The sequence below is a fragment of the Falco cherrug genome, chromosome 11, assembly GCF_023634085.1.
Source record: "Falco cherrug isolate bFalChe1 chromosome 11, bFalChe1.pri, whole genome shotgun sequence".
Classification (NCBI taxonomy): Eukaryota; Metazoa; Chordata; class Aves; order Falconiformes; family Falconidae; genus Falco; species Falco cherrug.
This window is the reverse complement of record NC_073707.1, coordinates 20,888,424-20,902,936: the sequence shown is the minus strand read 5'-3', so window position 1 is coordinate 20,902,936 and position 14,513 is coordinate 20,888,424. Positions and strand designations below refer to the sequence as shown.

Genomic DNA, 14,513 nt, shown 5'->3' with positions numbered 1-14,513 from the left:
CCATCTTTTCATGATCCTGTTAACCCAGAAGTGTGAAGGAATTGCATATTAATAGTTCAAGAAAAGACATAAATCAGCAGGTCTCTTCCTGCTCTGGAGGCAGAGCATCTCATGCAGATAGCCACAGCCTGCACATACCCTACCCCAGAGAAAGCTACAGAGAGCAAAGCGCTGCTGAAACACAGAGCATCTCTCCTGGGAGCACCGTGGCTCCACACCCCATCCCTTCCCCATTCCTCCAGCTCCCACTCCCCTGCAAGGGAGCCATCTGCTTTCCCCCTGCCCCTTCCTGCTCCACCCAGGGCGCAGCCTGCCTCACGGAGGAGCAGACCTTCTGGTTCCTGGGCTGCAATCATAGCAGATTACTGGGTGAGTTTCTGCCAGAGGCCACAACTGCCTGACTCACTGCAGAAGATCTGTCCCCACCTATGTCTGCTGTAGATACACACAGCTAAACAAGCTCCATCCTGGCAGGCAGGCTCCCAACAGCTCAAGCCCCAGTCTTCTCTTCCATACACACTATGCAAGTTCTGCTCAAAACCAAGAAATTAAGTAATAGAGTCAAGTTTTCCTTAAAAAAAAAAAAGTCCATTTATTGAAATTGTTTAAACACTTTATACAAGTTCCCAATACAAGCATCTGCTCCCTGGCTCAGGGTTAATGCAAATACAAAAGCACAGACTTCAGCAGCTCTTTAACATGACCTGAGCTGCCACCTCTTAAGACAAGGTCTCCCGAGGCAGCTGCTGTACACAGGCAACAGTTCCCCATGGAGACGTGAAAGCCACATGACCCAGCTCCAAGTACAGGCCAATATCAATTCAAGCCTGAAGCAAATGCTCTGGTTGGTTTCTTTTAGTAACTTTGATTTATGTTGCAGAGTCAGGTCAAACAGAGGTACAATGCTTATACAACCCGCCAACACCATGGCTGTACACAGCTCAGCCACAGAGGCTCTCTCCCTCTCTACAGAAGGAAAGCAAGAAGTCTGATGCCTCTGAGCACATATGTAATTGTAAAGCCTGGTCTGAAGCAAGTAGTTTCCTTCTGTAGAAAGAGCAAGGTTGAGCTTTGGAAAACTGGTACCACCTCCTTTCTAGGAATTACAAGACTTACCTCTGGACAGCCTCAACCAGTGTTAGTCAGACACCAAGTGACTGACTTGGTGTTTCAAAGGCATGAGAACCTTTGATGAGCTGCATTTTTTATTTTTATTTTTTTTAAGATATGACTTAATATGCAAGGATGGCTTTATCTTTAAAATGCTAGTTTCTTCCTCTTTGGTGAGCTTGGATTACAACAAAATGCCATAACCTTTGGGTCAGTTTCCTTGGAATTTGCCTTCATATCATCACTGAAAGTGTTTACAAGAAAAGACAGGATCAAATGGCAGCGTGTGAGGTATCCTTGGGGAAACATCAGGGAGTGGCAGTGCATTCAATTTGGTTCAGCACATTTAGCTGCTTAAGGCAAACTGAAATCAGTAACTAAGCCCAAATGAGAAAGACTCAAGGAAAAAGGAGAATGTTAAAAGGTGGCTTGTAACACACAAGAGGATAAAGCTTCAAGCTCAGTTAGGTACTATGCTGGGAACACAGGGAAACAGTCACTGGCAGCAGCACTCGGTGTCTAAGGAACAGCAGCAACAGCCCTGCCAGAGACACCCAGTGAAAACAGAAGGCAATCATTTTTCTTGAGCTCTTCCCTGGCACCAGGGAAACCTGCAGCTACTTTGGGAGTCCGCTAACTTGTGCGGTCACCACCTTACACATCTGCTGTTGGTCAACAACATGTGCATGGACAGTTAGGGATTTCAATTTAAGTCACAGTAATTTAGTTGTGCCTGACCCTTTGTCATGCCCATCTGCACAGAAAGGAGGGTGCCGAAGATTATGCCAGTAGGACAGTACAAAAGCACTTTAGATCTCTTCAAACATTCCTACATGTAAAGCCTTTTCCTTAAAATTATGTTTCCCCTTAAGCTATTGGTTTCATCACTTTGTATATATGTTCCTTTAATTTCTACACGCACACACCACACTGGGCTCTAACTTACTGGGATATGGGACTGAATTGTTACCATCTATTTTTTAAAAAACTAAAAAAAAAAAGCACCAACATCCATCTAAAAAACAGTATCATTTTCCCTTTTACTCCCAAATACTAAACTTAACCCAAGCTTGGAGGTTTCATCTTTCCAGTGGCAATACCTACGAACCTAGGCTAGCCTCCCTCCATGGGCTGGGAGAGAAGGGAGAAGTTATGTCCAGTAGCAAAGAGGATTACAAAAATATACACATTTTTGGGAGAAGAGGAAGGCAGAACCTAGAGTCTGAACTCTGCTCAGGACAGTGGCATTGTAGTGTCCTCTCCAAAATGCTCTCACTACCAGTGCTGGTGGCTCCTCTTCTTTGTTTCATTATACATAATCCTTCCCTGTGGAGGGGGCATTTTTTGGGTAGCCTCGGCTGGGTGGATATGAAGTTTCTCTCCGTGGACAGGAGCAGCAGAGGAAGGCCCCCCCCAGCATGGCCAGAGAAGCAGCTGCCCAGCCGATGAAGAGAGCTGATCCAAACTCAAATCTGGGGGAGAAAGAAGGAAGAAAGTGAATATACAAGTAATACCTCTGGATTACCATGTTCGTACAAAGCAGAAGGGAGCTGAAACTGGGATGGAAGTGGCTTCCTGCAAGGCAGCAGTTTGAAGCAGCCCGAGACCCTGCTGCCCCTCAAAGCCCAGAGCTTTGCTCACTGCGATAGTCCAGTCCTTTAGGTCACCCCGCACAGAGGCGGTGGGGCCAGGCTCTGTGCAAACCGGGCCTGAAGCATTTAGTGGGGGGAAATTGCGTAAGTCACATCAGTTAGGTCTCTGGCAGTGATGCTGCCTTAAAAAAAGCCGAGACTTAAGAGCCACATGGATGATGAGATCTGGTCCTAATGCTCTTTCTGCACAGTTTGAAGCCAACGCAGCCAGCTGAGAACTCCTTCCTTTGTTTTGAGCTACTGCTATGCAAAACTAAGCCCTGTGAGCATTTTCATACTATACGACAGTGTTATATCAACTGGGTCAGTACCTGGTGTTGACAGGAGTAAAAGGGTCATAAAAGGCCCGAGCCACTCTGTTGCCGTACCATGATGTGGCCACCAGTGCTGCCAAACCTGTCGATGAAGGGAACACAATGTCATGACTTAAGAAAAATCAACAAATTTACTGCAAAAAATTACATGAAGCAGAACCAGCATCTGGAATGGTGCTGAGCCACTGCTATTGCTGCCTGGGAAGCTCTGAGCTGTTACTTAGTGCTGGCCGAGAGAGAAATTAAGAAACCAACAATAAAATCCAAGTACCCACAGTTACATAGCATCAAAAGCCACACTGCTGACAGTCTTTCAGTGAAGCAGGTCAAACTCTGCTCTACTAACACATATGGAAGGCCTGCAGTCCACATAGAAAGTATACTGCTAGTTAGTGCCAAGAGACCCATTTGACACCTCTGGTAGCCAGCAGCTACGTGCTAGAGCCTGCTAGAGAATTCCCAGCCCCAAATGCTCTTGGAGCAATGACAGCAAGCCATCCCCTATCCTTTCACATCCTGTGCAGGATAAATGCCATCTGGGAAATGGCACATTTAACACTAAATATGTTACCAACCTGAAACGATGAAGATCACCCCACCAAAAACAGCCATCCGCATCTTCTTCACCTGGTCATCTTCCATGCATTTCATGCATTTCATGCCAGTCACAGCAACAAATACAGCAACAAGTCCCAGGAGTATTGCAGCCACCATCAAAGCCCGAGTGGCCTGCAGACTGCCTAGAAGATATTAGGATTGGAGTTACCACAAAGAAAACAAGATACAAATAGAAATTCAAATCACTGGGCTCAGTAATCATGTGTCAAAACACTCTGCTCCCTGTTACACAGTATACCGCCAAGCAAGACATTTCTTTTTAGCTTTAAGCTCCCAGAAACTGTCGGGCATCAGGATCAGAGGACTCTCAGCCTCTTCTAAAATGCATGACAAACAAGGGCATGCAGCTTTTTGCAGGAAATGACCTGGGAATTGCCCTCAGACATCTTTTGTTCCTTGATCATTTGAATCCCAATTGGAAGGACCTATCTGTTTATCAAAAGAAGTATTCAGATTTAGGCTCTACCTTGACAAAGCATTCAAGCACATGTTTTAATATGAATAGTGCATACATATGAATAGTCCCACAGCAGACAGCAAGGCCCCTTTATTGCTCAAAGCTTCCAAAACCTGTGTTTTATACAAATACCTCGGTGACAATTTCGGCATTTTTTGTACTAAATCCTCAGAGTCCCAGAGGGTACAAAAACACAGTTGCAACAGAAACAGGATTTTCCCAGCCAAGTGAAAAATGCAGGGGATGATGGGACACAATCCAACCTAAAATATTTAGCTTAGACTCAAAGACATTTAGATGTTTCATTTAAGAAGCCTCTTGCACTTTTCAAGTATTGGAGCATGGGGTGATGCCTCCCATAGGCAAGGGTTGTATTGGCCTGGCTTCTCAGCAGACAGACGCAATGTACTTTTATCCAAGGTTTGGTTTTATATTGACTCAGGTGAAGGCACACACACTTTAACCCTAGGTATGTGAGCCACTGAAATCAGCTATTCTTGACCCCAAAGGAAAACGATATAAATTAAATCACTACTAAAAAACTCAGGTGACAAAACACCTGAATAGCGGTGAAAGAGCCCGAGCGTCACTGCCTAGCACATCAGGTTCGTTTGAACAGCATGGATTTTCACATGCAGTCCTGTTAAGATCTAGGAACAAACAGGGCTGGTTAATCAAAGGAACAAGCTCCCAGGAGCATGTGGTAACCAAGGCAAAAAAGTCCCCTGTCACAGAAGGTTATCTAGCAGCAACACATGTATAGTTCTGCAAAGCATCACCAGAATCTGCTGCCAAGTCTGGAGCTCACTCCTCGGAACACACCCCGACACGCTCTGCCAGAGCTTTGCAAAGCACTCCAAGTCTGGGCAACTGCAACTGCCACACCGAAGCCTACAACCAAGAGAGCACCTGCAAACTCTGTCAGCACCCAGCAGCCTGCACTGCAGCAGCAGGTTCTCCGGCTCAGCTCCAAGCCCAGGCAGCAGTCCCAATTCCATACTGGCCAGGAGGGGAGCACAGCCCCACACCTGTCCTCTGCGGCTTCTCTACTACACTTTGCCCCGCAGCACCGCTCGCTCGTGCAGGAACACTCTTGTGACTCACACCAAGAACAGGCTACCAGGCTCTACTTCTGCTTTAAACCAGACCTGGATCTGCCCCTACGCGCACATGGTTCTGTAAATAGATTATGAGAGCAGTTAAACAATACAATAAGAAAGGCAATATGCAGAGCAATAGGAAGTGACACACTTTCATAAGAAGTCTTGGCTTTCTGAGGAAAAATCCCATTATCAGCTTGGCCAAACGTCATCTCACTTCCTCCAAAGGGGAAAGGTGACACACCCCACCGGCGAGGTGTTCATCGAAACCCATCTGCTGCACCCATTGTAGAAACCCATTTCCAAAGCAGTTTATCACTTCAGCACAAATCACAATAGCAGTTTCCAAACATTTTTAATGGATTTATCTCCAGTTGTCAGGTGATGCTCTAAAAATAATTTTAGCTTACAAAAGTTATGCTAATTTTCAGAAAGACTTCAGCTGACAGGTTACCACCCAGGCAAACAACCCAGCTACCATACATTTAAGGCTAAATTGTGCATTACAGCAGCAGCTTTGCAGAGGCAAATGACTGAACACTAGTTCATACTTTGCATGGGAAAGGATGTTTTCTGCAGAGGTACCAAACCTCTTTTGTCAACTCTACAGTAAGTTAGACTTAGTCTTGCTGCAGAAGGCATTACTTTGTAGGAGAGGGTTTTGAAGGTGTTTTTTTTAAATGAAGCTGAAAATAGGATATGTTCTCAACTAGAAAGCTAGTTGTAAGGGTGGGAAGAGACCTCTCACTTTCAAACACAGTACTAAGGGACAAAGCAAGGAAGATGCCTCAAAGTTTCTACGACCTCAGAAGACCTAGCTAGGAAACCTGCTAAAAATCTCAAGATGTACAAATACTAACTGGTGCTTTGCAGAAGCAGCTGTACAAAAAGCAGCACTGTAAGCTTTTACCAGGGCCACCCATTTGCAGTGACAGATATGGAGGGACCTATCTCCTGGTGTCCTCACCCTTCCCTTACACACAGCTCCATGGCGTAAGAGGACAGAAGCACTTAGGAAACTTGTAGTAGGACAGAAAAACGGGTTGGAGCATTGGCAGAACAGACTGTCCCTTTATCCCAAGTTTTACTATGACATGACTGTATTAGCCAACCAACCTCCCCTCCACCCAGCCTGGCTGCCCTGTGCATACAGCATGTGCTGGGAGACAGCGCTTTTGTCTTCCTACTGCTTTTGCAATGTGTGCAGTACTTTGACTGTGGTTAATCATCATACAAGCTATTCGTTATTATGTACACGTTAACAGCCATGTCGTCAATGGAAGCTGCACATCCAGAGGCTGAGAAAGCTAGTTTAATAATAGTTCTGTTGTTCACATGGGCATTTCCAGGTGCTTTAAAAATCCCAAATGATACAAGTATAGTATTGTCTTAACCTGCTTAACAGGACTGGCTACCAACAAGTAGAAGTGCTCCACAGCAATTTAACTTTACAACCTCTACGATGTTAGAGAGAAACAGGATTTCCCCTGCACTCCTTGCTGCTGCAACTGTCTCACCAACAGGAACAGGTAGCACAATGCTTGTAGCCTCCCACACTATACACCACAGCTGTTGGAAAGCCCAAGCAGCCTCAGAAGCCCATGAGGAAAAAAACCAAACCCACCTGGCACCCAGCAACAGCTATCAGATGGCAACAGTATTTTCTCAACATACACCACGCAGAAGCCAAGACTTTTTATTGCTGGTTAGTAATGAGACCTGGCCTGAAAAGTCTACTGCAAGAAACCATAAAGTACTGAAGAACAGAGGCTTAAAACTACTGAGGATGGTTAATAACAAATGTGAATTCTGCAAGGTATAAAATACTGTACAGTCCACAAAAATGACACAGCAGCTCATACTTGTTTCACATAATTAATCCACTTTTTAAAAACTCTAACAAAACAATTCTTGGTGGGTTTGGACACAAACCACACGATGCAGTTTATCTGAAGCCTCCATAAGACTTTTCCCTACCCACAACTATCATTACCTGACACAGAAGTAACTGCTGGCAACTGCTTAGTTATAAAACCAGGACTTCACCAGGGTATGTTTGAGGTTATTTTTCTGTCATCACATTTCCTTATTTATTCTGCTTATGTCATCTACGTTGTAAAAAAGCTGTTGGGAAAGTGCCACAGGATTTTTTGTAATACCTGTTTGTAATGCAAAATTGCTGTAATGGCTCCGTGTTCAGATCATTTTCTGATAGGGATGCTCATTGACTGCCTTGCTTATGTTTAAACTATGGACTTTTCCTTCCCTTCCCATGGGCCTCCATGCAACCAAGTGACAACAGAATACAGGTGAAACAGGTGCTGTGCAGCTCCCTCTGAACTCTGCAAGGGAAGTTTCCCCAGGAGCTATAAGCACCCCTGTAGCATAGGAAGCATGTCACACTGTCTGCCTCCAAGAGAAGTCAGTCAGCAGCCTTCAAAGCCTTCTCACAGGGCTTTCATGAAAGCTGGGTCTCCTGGAAGGAGGGATATGGGATCTGAGATGCTGCTGTTCTGCCCTGCCGGTGCTTGAAAGTTATTTCTGTGCAGCAGGCAAGGGACTGAAGATTGAGCATGCAGTAACAGCTTCAGAGGTCACCAGCAAGCATCTCACACTTTGCAGGCATTCTGGCTCGACCCAAATGCCTGCTAATGGCTTGTAAGCTTTCAGCCTCCTTACCAGCCCCTGAAAAGACCCCACACACCCATCACCATCAGATGTTCCAGTTTGCACTCCTTCAAATTGCCTCCACACAGGTCTAGAAGGCTGTACAGAGGAATTGGGCAGCACACACATCCAGTGCAACAGAGGCAAGTTCAGTAGGTGACAGTGGCCTTGTACTCTTGCCTATACCAAAGCAAATAGTATGCAAATAGTTTTACAAATAGCAAAAAGGTTCCGTGCAGTCACTCAAGCAGCAGAGAAAGCTTGCTGGTAAGACATACTGTACCACCATTTCCAGATTCCTGGTCAGAGGAGACCTGGGCAGCCTGTTTTCCCACAAAGCCTGGAAATTCACTTACCAGGAGATTTAGTAACAGAGTAACACCAACTACTAAAGCTGCTTAGAAGCTGCTTGTAGAGCAATACAGCCAGTGTATTGCAACAGACTCCCCATCCCCTCTTGCAGGCACAGCACGGCACCACACAGGAACAGCCTGGGTGGCATTCCAAGTAACCCTCTACCTTCTCAAAGCGCAGCACAAGTGAGACTTTTATCACTTGATCATGATTTTTCATGAGGAAGGCACAGGGATTGAGAAACACAGGAGTAAATTAACCCTTAACCCACATGAAAGTACAGATACCAGCAGGTTCTACCTGCTTACTCCAGATCTACAGATGGAGAGGTGACAACCTATTTGGACATATTTGTCCCTCGTGCTATAGCTTTGTCGCTCCCTGGGCCACTCTCCCAACTCCCTTACCACCATGACAGAGCAGCAGCAACCTGAACGTGAACCCTTGCTTCCCCTCATCTATATCCTCTTCCCCAGCTCCTGAAACAGGCTCAGCCAGGCTGGTAAAGGTGTAGGAGGGAAGACTTCATATTTCAGTGATGCTGTTTGACCCAGAGGGCATTCAAACCCTTGTTTATTTTCTGGGCTAGGGCACAAAGGCTCATTGTGGATGTACTAGGTCTGGTGATGAAGTGGTAGATGAGTCTCAGCTCGTTTCAAGCACAGAACTTCTCCCAGCAAACCCAAACTGGGCAATGCGTATCTTCAGCTAAAACAGCCTAGACAGGACCCAGAACAATCTCTGCTCTGAACAGGAGAGTATGGTTACGTGGGGCTGAAAGCTTCCAGAGACAGGTACCAGGAGCCCTTCTCCCTCCTGTCTGAGGGTCTCCCCGAGATCCTGGAGGAGCACAAAGCTGAGCTAAGCTCTATGGACGATGCTGGAGGGGTACAAGAACAATGCTGAGGCTGTGCAATAAAGCCTTGTTGCAAGGGTGGCTTTTGTTGCCTCTATGTCTGCGTGTGGCCACGCACTGCTTTTCACGTAAACCAGCAAAACGCAGCCTTTTTATTGCCTGAATAGGAGCACTGACATAAGCCCTCAGCTGAACGCAGCTGCGGGAGAAGTGCCAGCATGGGTGCACTCCAGCAGTGTGGCCACACGGGAAGCTGGAGGCCCCTTAGCTGGCTAACAGCGCTCATCAGCTTGTGCCAACCCCATCTCTGACATGCAGCATCAGCCCAAGCAACCAACCACTAACACATCTAGAGGAATGGCAATAGCTAATACCCAAGAGCTTTCTGGCTAAGCCTTCCAGCATTTCCACAACCTTGAATTACTGCAGGTGTGAGGAGGCACAGTTCTTTCTACAGGGACAAAGTAATTACAGATCTGAGCCTCTCCCATCAGTGCATGAGGCTCTGACATGTGGCTCAGAGCATTCAGGGCACGTTGAAGCTCTGGCAGTGAAGTGTGGCCAGGCAGAAAGTTTCTGGCCCACATAGCTGTACCACCTTCACCATGACATAAATGAATGCAGTAAGGGAGCTCTTACTGCACAGCTGCACCTGTTCCAGGGTGTGGCTGTTGAATTTGGTATAAACAGGGGGGGTTTGTTTTGGTTTTTTGGTTTTTTTTTTTGCACCTCCACCTGCAACAGCACGGCTGGTCCATGCCTAAGTCTCCGTGGCTGCAAGATCTTGAAGGGAGACCAGACAGGGAAAAGAACAGATACAATCTATGTCCCTAGGTATCATCTGCTTTCAAGTGGGAAAGGCACAACCTAAGCAAGCCGGGGTACCAAAAGAACAAGGAGTCCTTCAGCCAACCCTTACTGACTGTACCAAGGAGGAGAACATCCCCTGTGATTCTTGCATTTCTTGGGCTTCCTGGGAATTTTCAGGCAAGTGTGCCCTGCAGGGCCAGGCGCCCAGTAAGAGCACAAAAAGGCTGCTAATAGCTCAGTCTCGGTCCCTGGCACCTCACACCTCCCTCCCCCGTAGCCCTGGAGGAGAGGGGCCCTCATTGTTTGCAGGACAAAGGTGAGGGGCACAGTGGCTGCCAGCGCTCGGCCGTGAATGGGCCAGGCTTTCGGGAGCGCTGTTAAGCCAGGCTCTGCACCCGATCCTGCGGGCAGGTCTCATTTACAGCACAAGGGGCTGCAGGCCACGCAGCCCCCGAGGCAATTCACCTTTCACAACCCATCCAGAGGGTGGCTGGAGATTCCTCAGCCCCGCTGGCATCTTCGCCCCCCACCCCCAGTGCGAGATAAGAGGCTCGAAGCTGAGCTGACATAATTACTGCTCAAACCGCCCCGCACCGTGTGCTTAGCCCAGCCCCCATTACCCACAGCCCTACACCCCGGTTAGTGCGAAGTGGGCACACCGCGCTCCTGAAGGGAGTAATTTGCACCCCTGCCAGCTGCAGGGCCCACGGGTGCTCGGGGCGAGGGAGTCACCGGTGTGGGCTACCAAGCAAGGTGGGGCCCGGGAGTCCGGCGTGACACAGGCAGGGCTGGTGGCAATCCAGCTCGGGGATACTCCCCGTGGCCCCCGGTTTATGTGAAACTGCCTGCTCACTCCTTTGGGAAAGAGAAGGTGGATAAGGTGGTAATTATTATTTTATTAATTAGGGAGGGAGAGGAATGAAGGTGTTCCAGGACACCGCTGGACTCGGGATAAGAGGAGGAATACTGAGAAAGGCTAGGGTTTCTTTAACCTCTTTTAAAGTTAAAATCTCCAGTGCTCTAGAAGCAGCCCTCGCTGGGGCTCACTGTGACCGCCCCGAGTGGCACCCCAGCAAGCCAGGCTGCAGCTCCTGCATGCATGAGATGGCTTCGCTGTCCCAGGACAAGAGAGGAGACCTAGAGATTACCTGGATGGACCGGTCTGCTTAAGAACTGCAGCCAGCGCTACCTGGGCGAGAGTCCAGCTCACCTGCCAGCCCTTTGCTTAAAAGCCCCACGGGAGTAGCAGCGACTTTCCAAGAGAACAAAAGCCCAGAACAGTCAAATGCATAAAGAAAAGGCTCCGTGCTCGCAAAGAGCACTTCAGCACCGCTGACAAACCGCTCCTTGCACAGAGCCGTGCCCCGCGAAGGCAGCCCCTGCTCAGCTGCCACAGCTAAAAGCTCTCGCTCGCAATCCCGGCGCGTTCCCGAACACACGTGGAAGATCTGCCCCTTCGCTTCCCAGGACGTTTTCTGTGGTGCGGGCAGGGGGCTGCGGGACGGCTTCGGCTCCCTCCCCCGGGCAGTGCCCCGCGCCCCGGGAGGCAGCGCCGCCGCGGGATGCGCTTCAGCAGGCGCCACACAGCCCCGGGTGCCCCGGAGGGCAGTTACCGCGGGAGTCACCTTCAGCCCCGGCTGGGAGAGCCACCGGGGGAACCCCAAGAGCCCCGACAGGACGAGGGGCCACCAAAGAGATGGGTGACCTCGAGCCCTGCACCTTCAACCTGAAGGGACAAACGGCGCAGGTCCGATGGGGCGGACACCTCGAGACTCGAGAGCAATGGCACCCCGGGGGGACAGGCACTGCGGGGTGGGGGTGGGGGAGGAGCGCGACAGGTCTGGCAGTCCCAGTCCTTCAGCCCGAGCCCCAGCATGGGGGTACGAACCCTACGGGACTAGTACCCTCAGCCCCGACCGGAGAGGCTTTAGAGCGGAGGGGACAACCCCGACGGGACGGGCACCGCCAGCCCCAGCTCCGACAGGACGGGCACGCCAGCCCCGCACCCCGCACCCCCGACTTACTCTCCAGCTTGAGCAGCGAGTCGTACACCTTGCACTGGATCTGCCCCGTGCTCTGCATGGCGCACGACATCCACAGCCCCTCGTAGAGCGCCTGGGCCGTGACGATGTTGTCCCCCGCGTAGGATGCCATCTTCCACTGGGGCATGGCGGTGCTGATGATGATGCCGATCCAGCCCAGGAAGGCCAGCACGAAGCCCAGCAGCTGCAGTCCCCCGCTGGCCATGTCTGCGCGGAGCCGGGCCGGGGGGTGCGCGGGGGGGAGGGCTGCTCCGCGCCGGCGGAGGGTCGCTGCGAGGGGAGCGAGAGAGCGCACCCAGCTCCGCGCACCGCACTGCCGCCCGCGCACCGCCCCGCGCAGGTTTTAAAGCCGCGCAAAGTGCGCCCCCTGCCGGCGGCGCCCCCGCCCCGCCCCGCGGGGTTTTCCGCGGCGGGACGCGGCCCCTCGCACCCCCGCGCCTTCCTCCGCGACGGAGCCGGGGGGGCCGCCCTGGCTGCTGCCGCTGCCCCCCTCCCCTCCCCTTCCTCCTTGGGTTGCAGCGTCGGGGGGATCTCGGCACCCCCGGGGTGAGGGGGGCGGCAGCAAAATGCCCGCCCCCCCCAACTCACACACGCTGGGGGTGTGCCCCCCTCCTTCGGGGTAGCGCCCCGACCCACAGCCCCTGCGGTCCGCTCTCCTCCTCCGTGCGGCTGGAGAAACGGCTGGTGGCACTGTCCCTTCTGTCCCCCACGGGCGTGCCACAGGGTTCTTTGGCACCCTTGGAGGTCTTGGCGCCGCCAAAGGGTGCCCTGGCTGTGCTCGTGGGTCCCCCCACTTCTAGAGCTTGGGGGGCCCTGAGAGCGTGAGCGCACCCCCACCTGCCCTGGCTCTTGCTGCCTGTGCCTGTCCTTTCCCAGCCGGAGCTGTAACTCCCCTTTTCAGTGAAGACACCCTCCTGAGCCAGCACATGGGACAGCAAAGGTGGCGATGGGGCCGTGTCAGTCCCACCTGTCCTGCGGGTGCGTGACCCACCTCCCCAGCTCACCCCAGTGCCCCCCACTGCAAGAGCAGGGGGGCACTTCCCACCTGGGGGACTCACTGCCCGTCTGTGGGACATGTGGGAATAAACTTCCGCAGAGGAAGCGATAGAGAAGTCATGGAAATTATCAGCACTATGATTTTAAAGGGCTTTCGAAGAGGCAGCTGAGCAAACATTATCCATGAACGAACGCTGCCAGGACCCTAAATCCAAACTTTTGAATCTACCATTTTAATAAAGACGATGTGCTGTATGTCTTTGCATTACTGGGGCTCTCTTCAAGGAGAAATTTAGATTTTTGAATGCTTCAGTGATTTACTAAGGTTTATTGAACAAGGGGATTACAGACCAGGAAGGAGTGTCCTCTTTCTTGGGCGTGTATTTGTCCAGTTACTATAGTTTCCCTTTCTCCTACGTGAATATTTGAATATTGACAGATCCGGGCTCAGAATAGGCAGAGTGAGGACATACTGTCTCCTTCAGAGGGCCCAGGGAGCACACGGCATGGTCTGGGTGGTGGTGCCTGCCTTCGCCATGGGCTGCGTGGAGGGGACGTTCAGCCTGGACCTGCTGTAATCCCAGGCTCTGAGATAAACAGGTGATAATTAGTGATACAGGTCCTGCTGGAGGTAGGGATGGGGTTGTATTGTTTTGACACTGTGCTTTGCTGCATTCTGATGACTTAGGAGATTTTGCTGGAGCTGCTTCCTGAGATTTGCAAACAGACAAACAAACAGACTCGTGATTACCTGACCGGTCCTGCGCAATGCTGGGGGGGTCAAAGGGGAGGAAAGCAACTGCAATCTCACCGCACCAGGCACAGCCAAAGCAAGGCTGGTTTGCTCTGAAAATACTTGCGGCTGCTGGTCCCCAGTGTCCAAGCAGCAGCCCTGCTGTGACGAAATCCATCCTAGTCACCTGGTAGCAAACTTTTCCAGTCGCATCGTTTTTCACTTTTGAAGGAATTGGGGAACTGTGAATCTGCAGCTGAAGAAATGGTGTTTTCTTGGGTCTCTGTGGATGTGTTTTATAGCTTTGGCAGTGAAAAAGAGGAAAGCAGCAAAGTTTTCTTTGGCAATGCAGAGATAACAAAGTAGATGCATCTCTGCATATTCATCAAGAAATCTGCTACAGGGAGTAGAGAAACCAGCATGGTGCTGGCTGTTGGACTTGGTCCCTGGGAGGAACAATTCCTTGCCTGATGAAGAAGCAGGGCAGAAACCCATGCAGACCTGAAGAGAGCAGGGTTAGGAGTGTCTGGATTTGATCATTGATGTCTGGGTAGTCATATCAATCTGATAATGTCCGTCTGCAAAGGAATGTGTGGTGTTCCCAGGTGCTTCAGAGCGCTGAACTGACTCACCCCTCTCCTGACCCTCCTGACACCCCCCAGACAGATCAGGCAGCTCCTCGCTGACTGACAGTGTGAGGTCAGCTCTGGGCAGGGGTACCAGTTCCAAAGACACTTTTTGCAGGTTTAGATCCTTTGGCTACAAGACTTCCAGCAGCCAGGAGGGGGAACAGAGCTGTTTTGT

At 50.4% G+C, this 14,513-nt stretch overlaps 1 protein-coding gene across 1 annotated transcript; it reads right to left on the bottom strand.

Annotated features, from left to right (window-relative positions):
- Positions 1-566: 566 nt before the first annotated feature.
- On the bottom strand, positions 567-12,308 carry CLDN1 (claudin 1). The gene is made up of 4 exons (XM_027811815.2): positions 11,963-12,308; positions 3,652-3,816; positions 3,074-3,158; positions 567-2,582 (listed from the first exon to the last, which is right to left on the bottom strand). The coding sequence occupies exons 1-4, from the start codon at positions 12,183-12,185 to the stop codon at positions 2,420-2,422; spliced, it is 636 nt and encodes a 211-aa protein (XP_027667616.2). The 5' UTR covers positions 12,186-12,308; the 3' UTR covers positions 567-2,419.
- Positions 12,309-14,513: the final 2,205 nt, after the last annotated feature.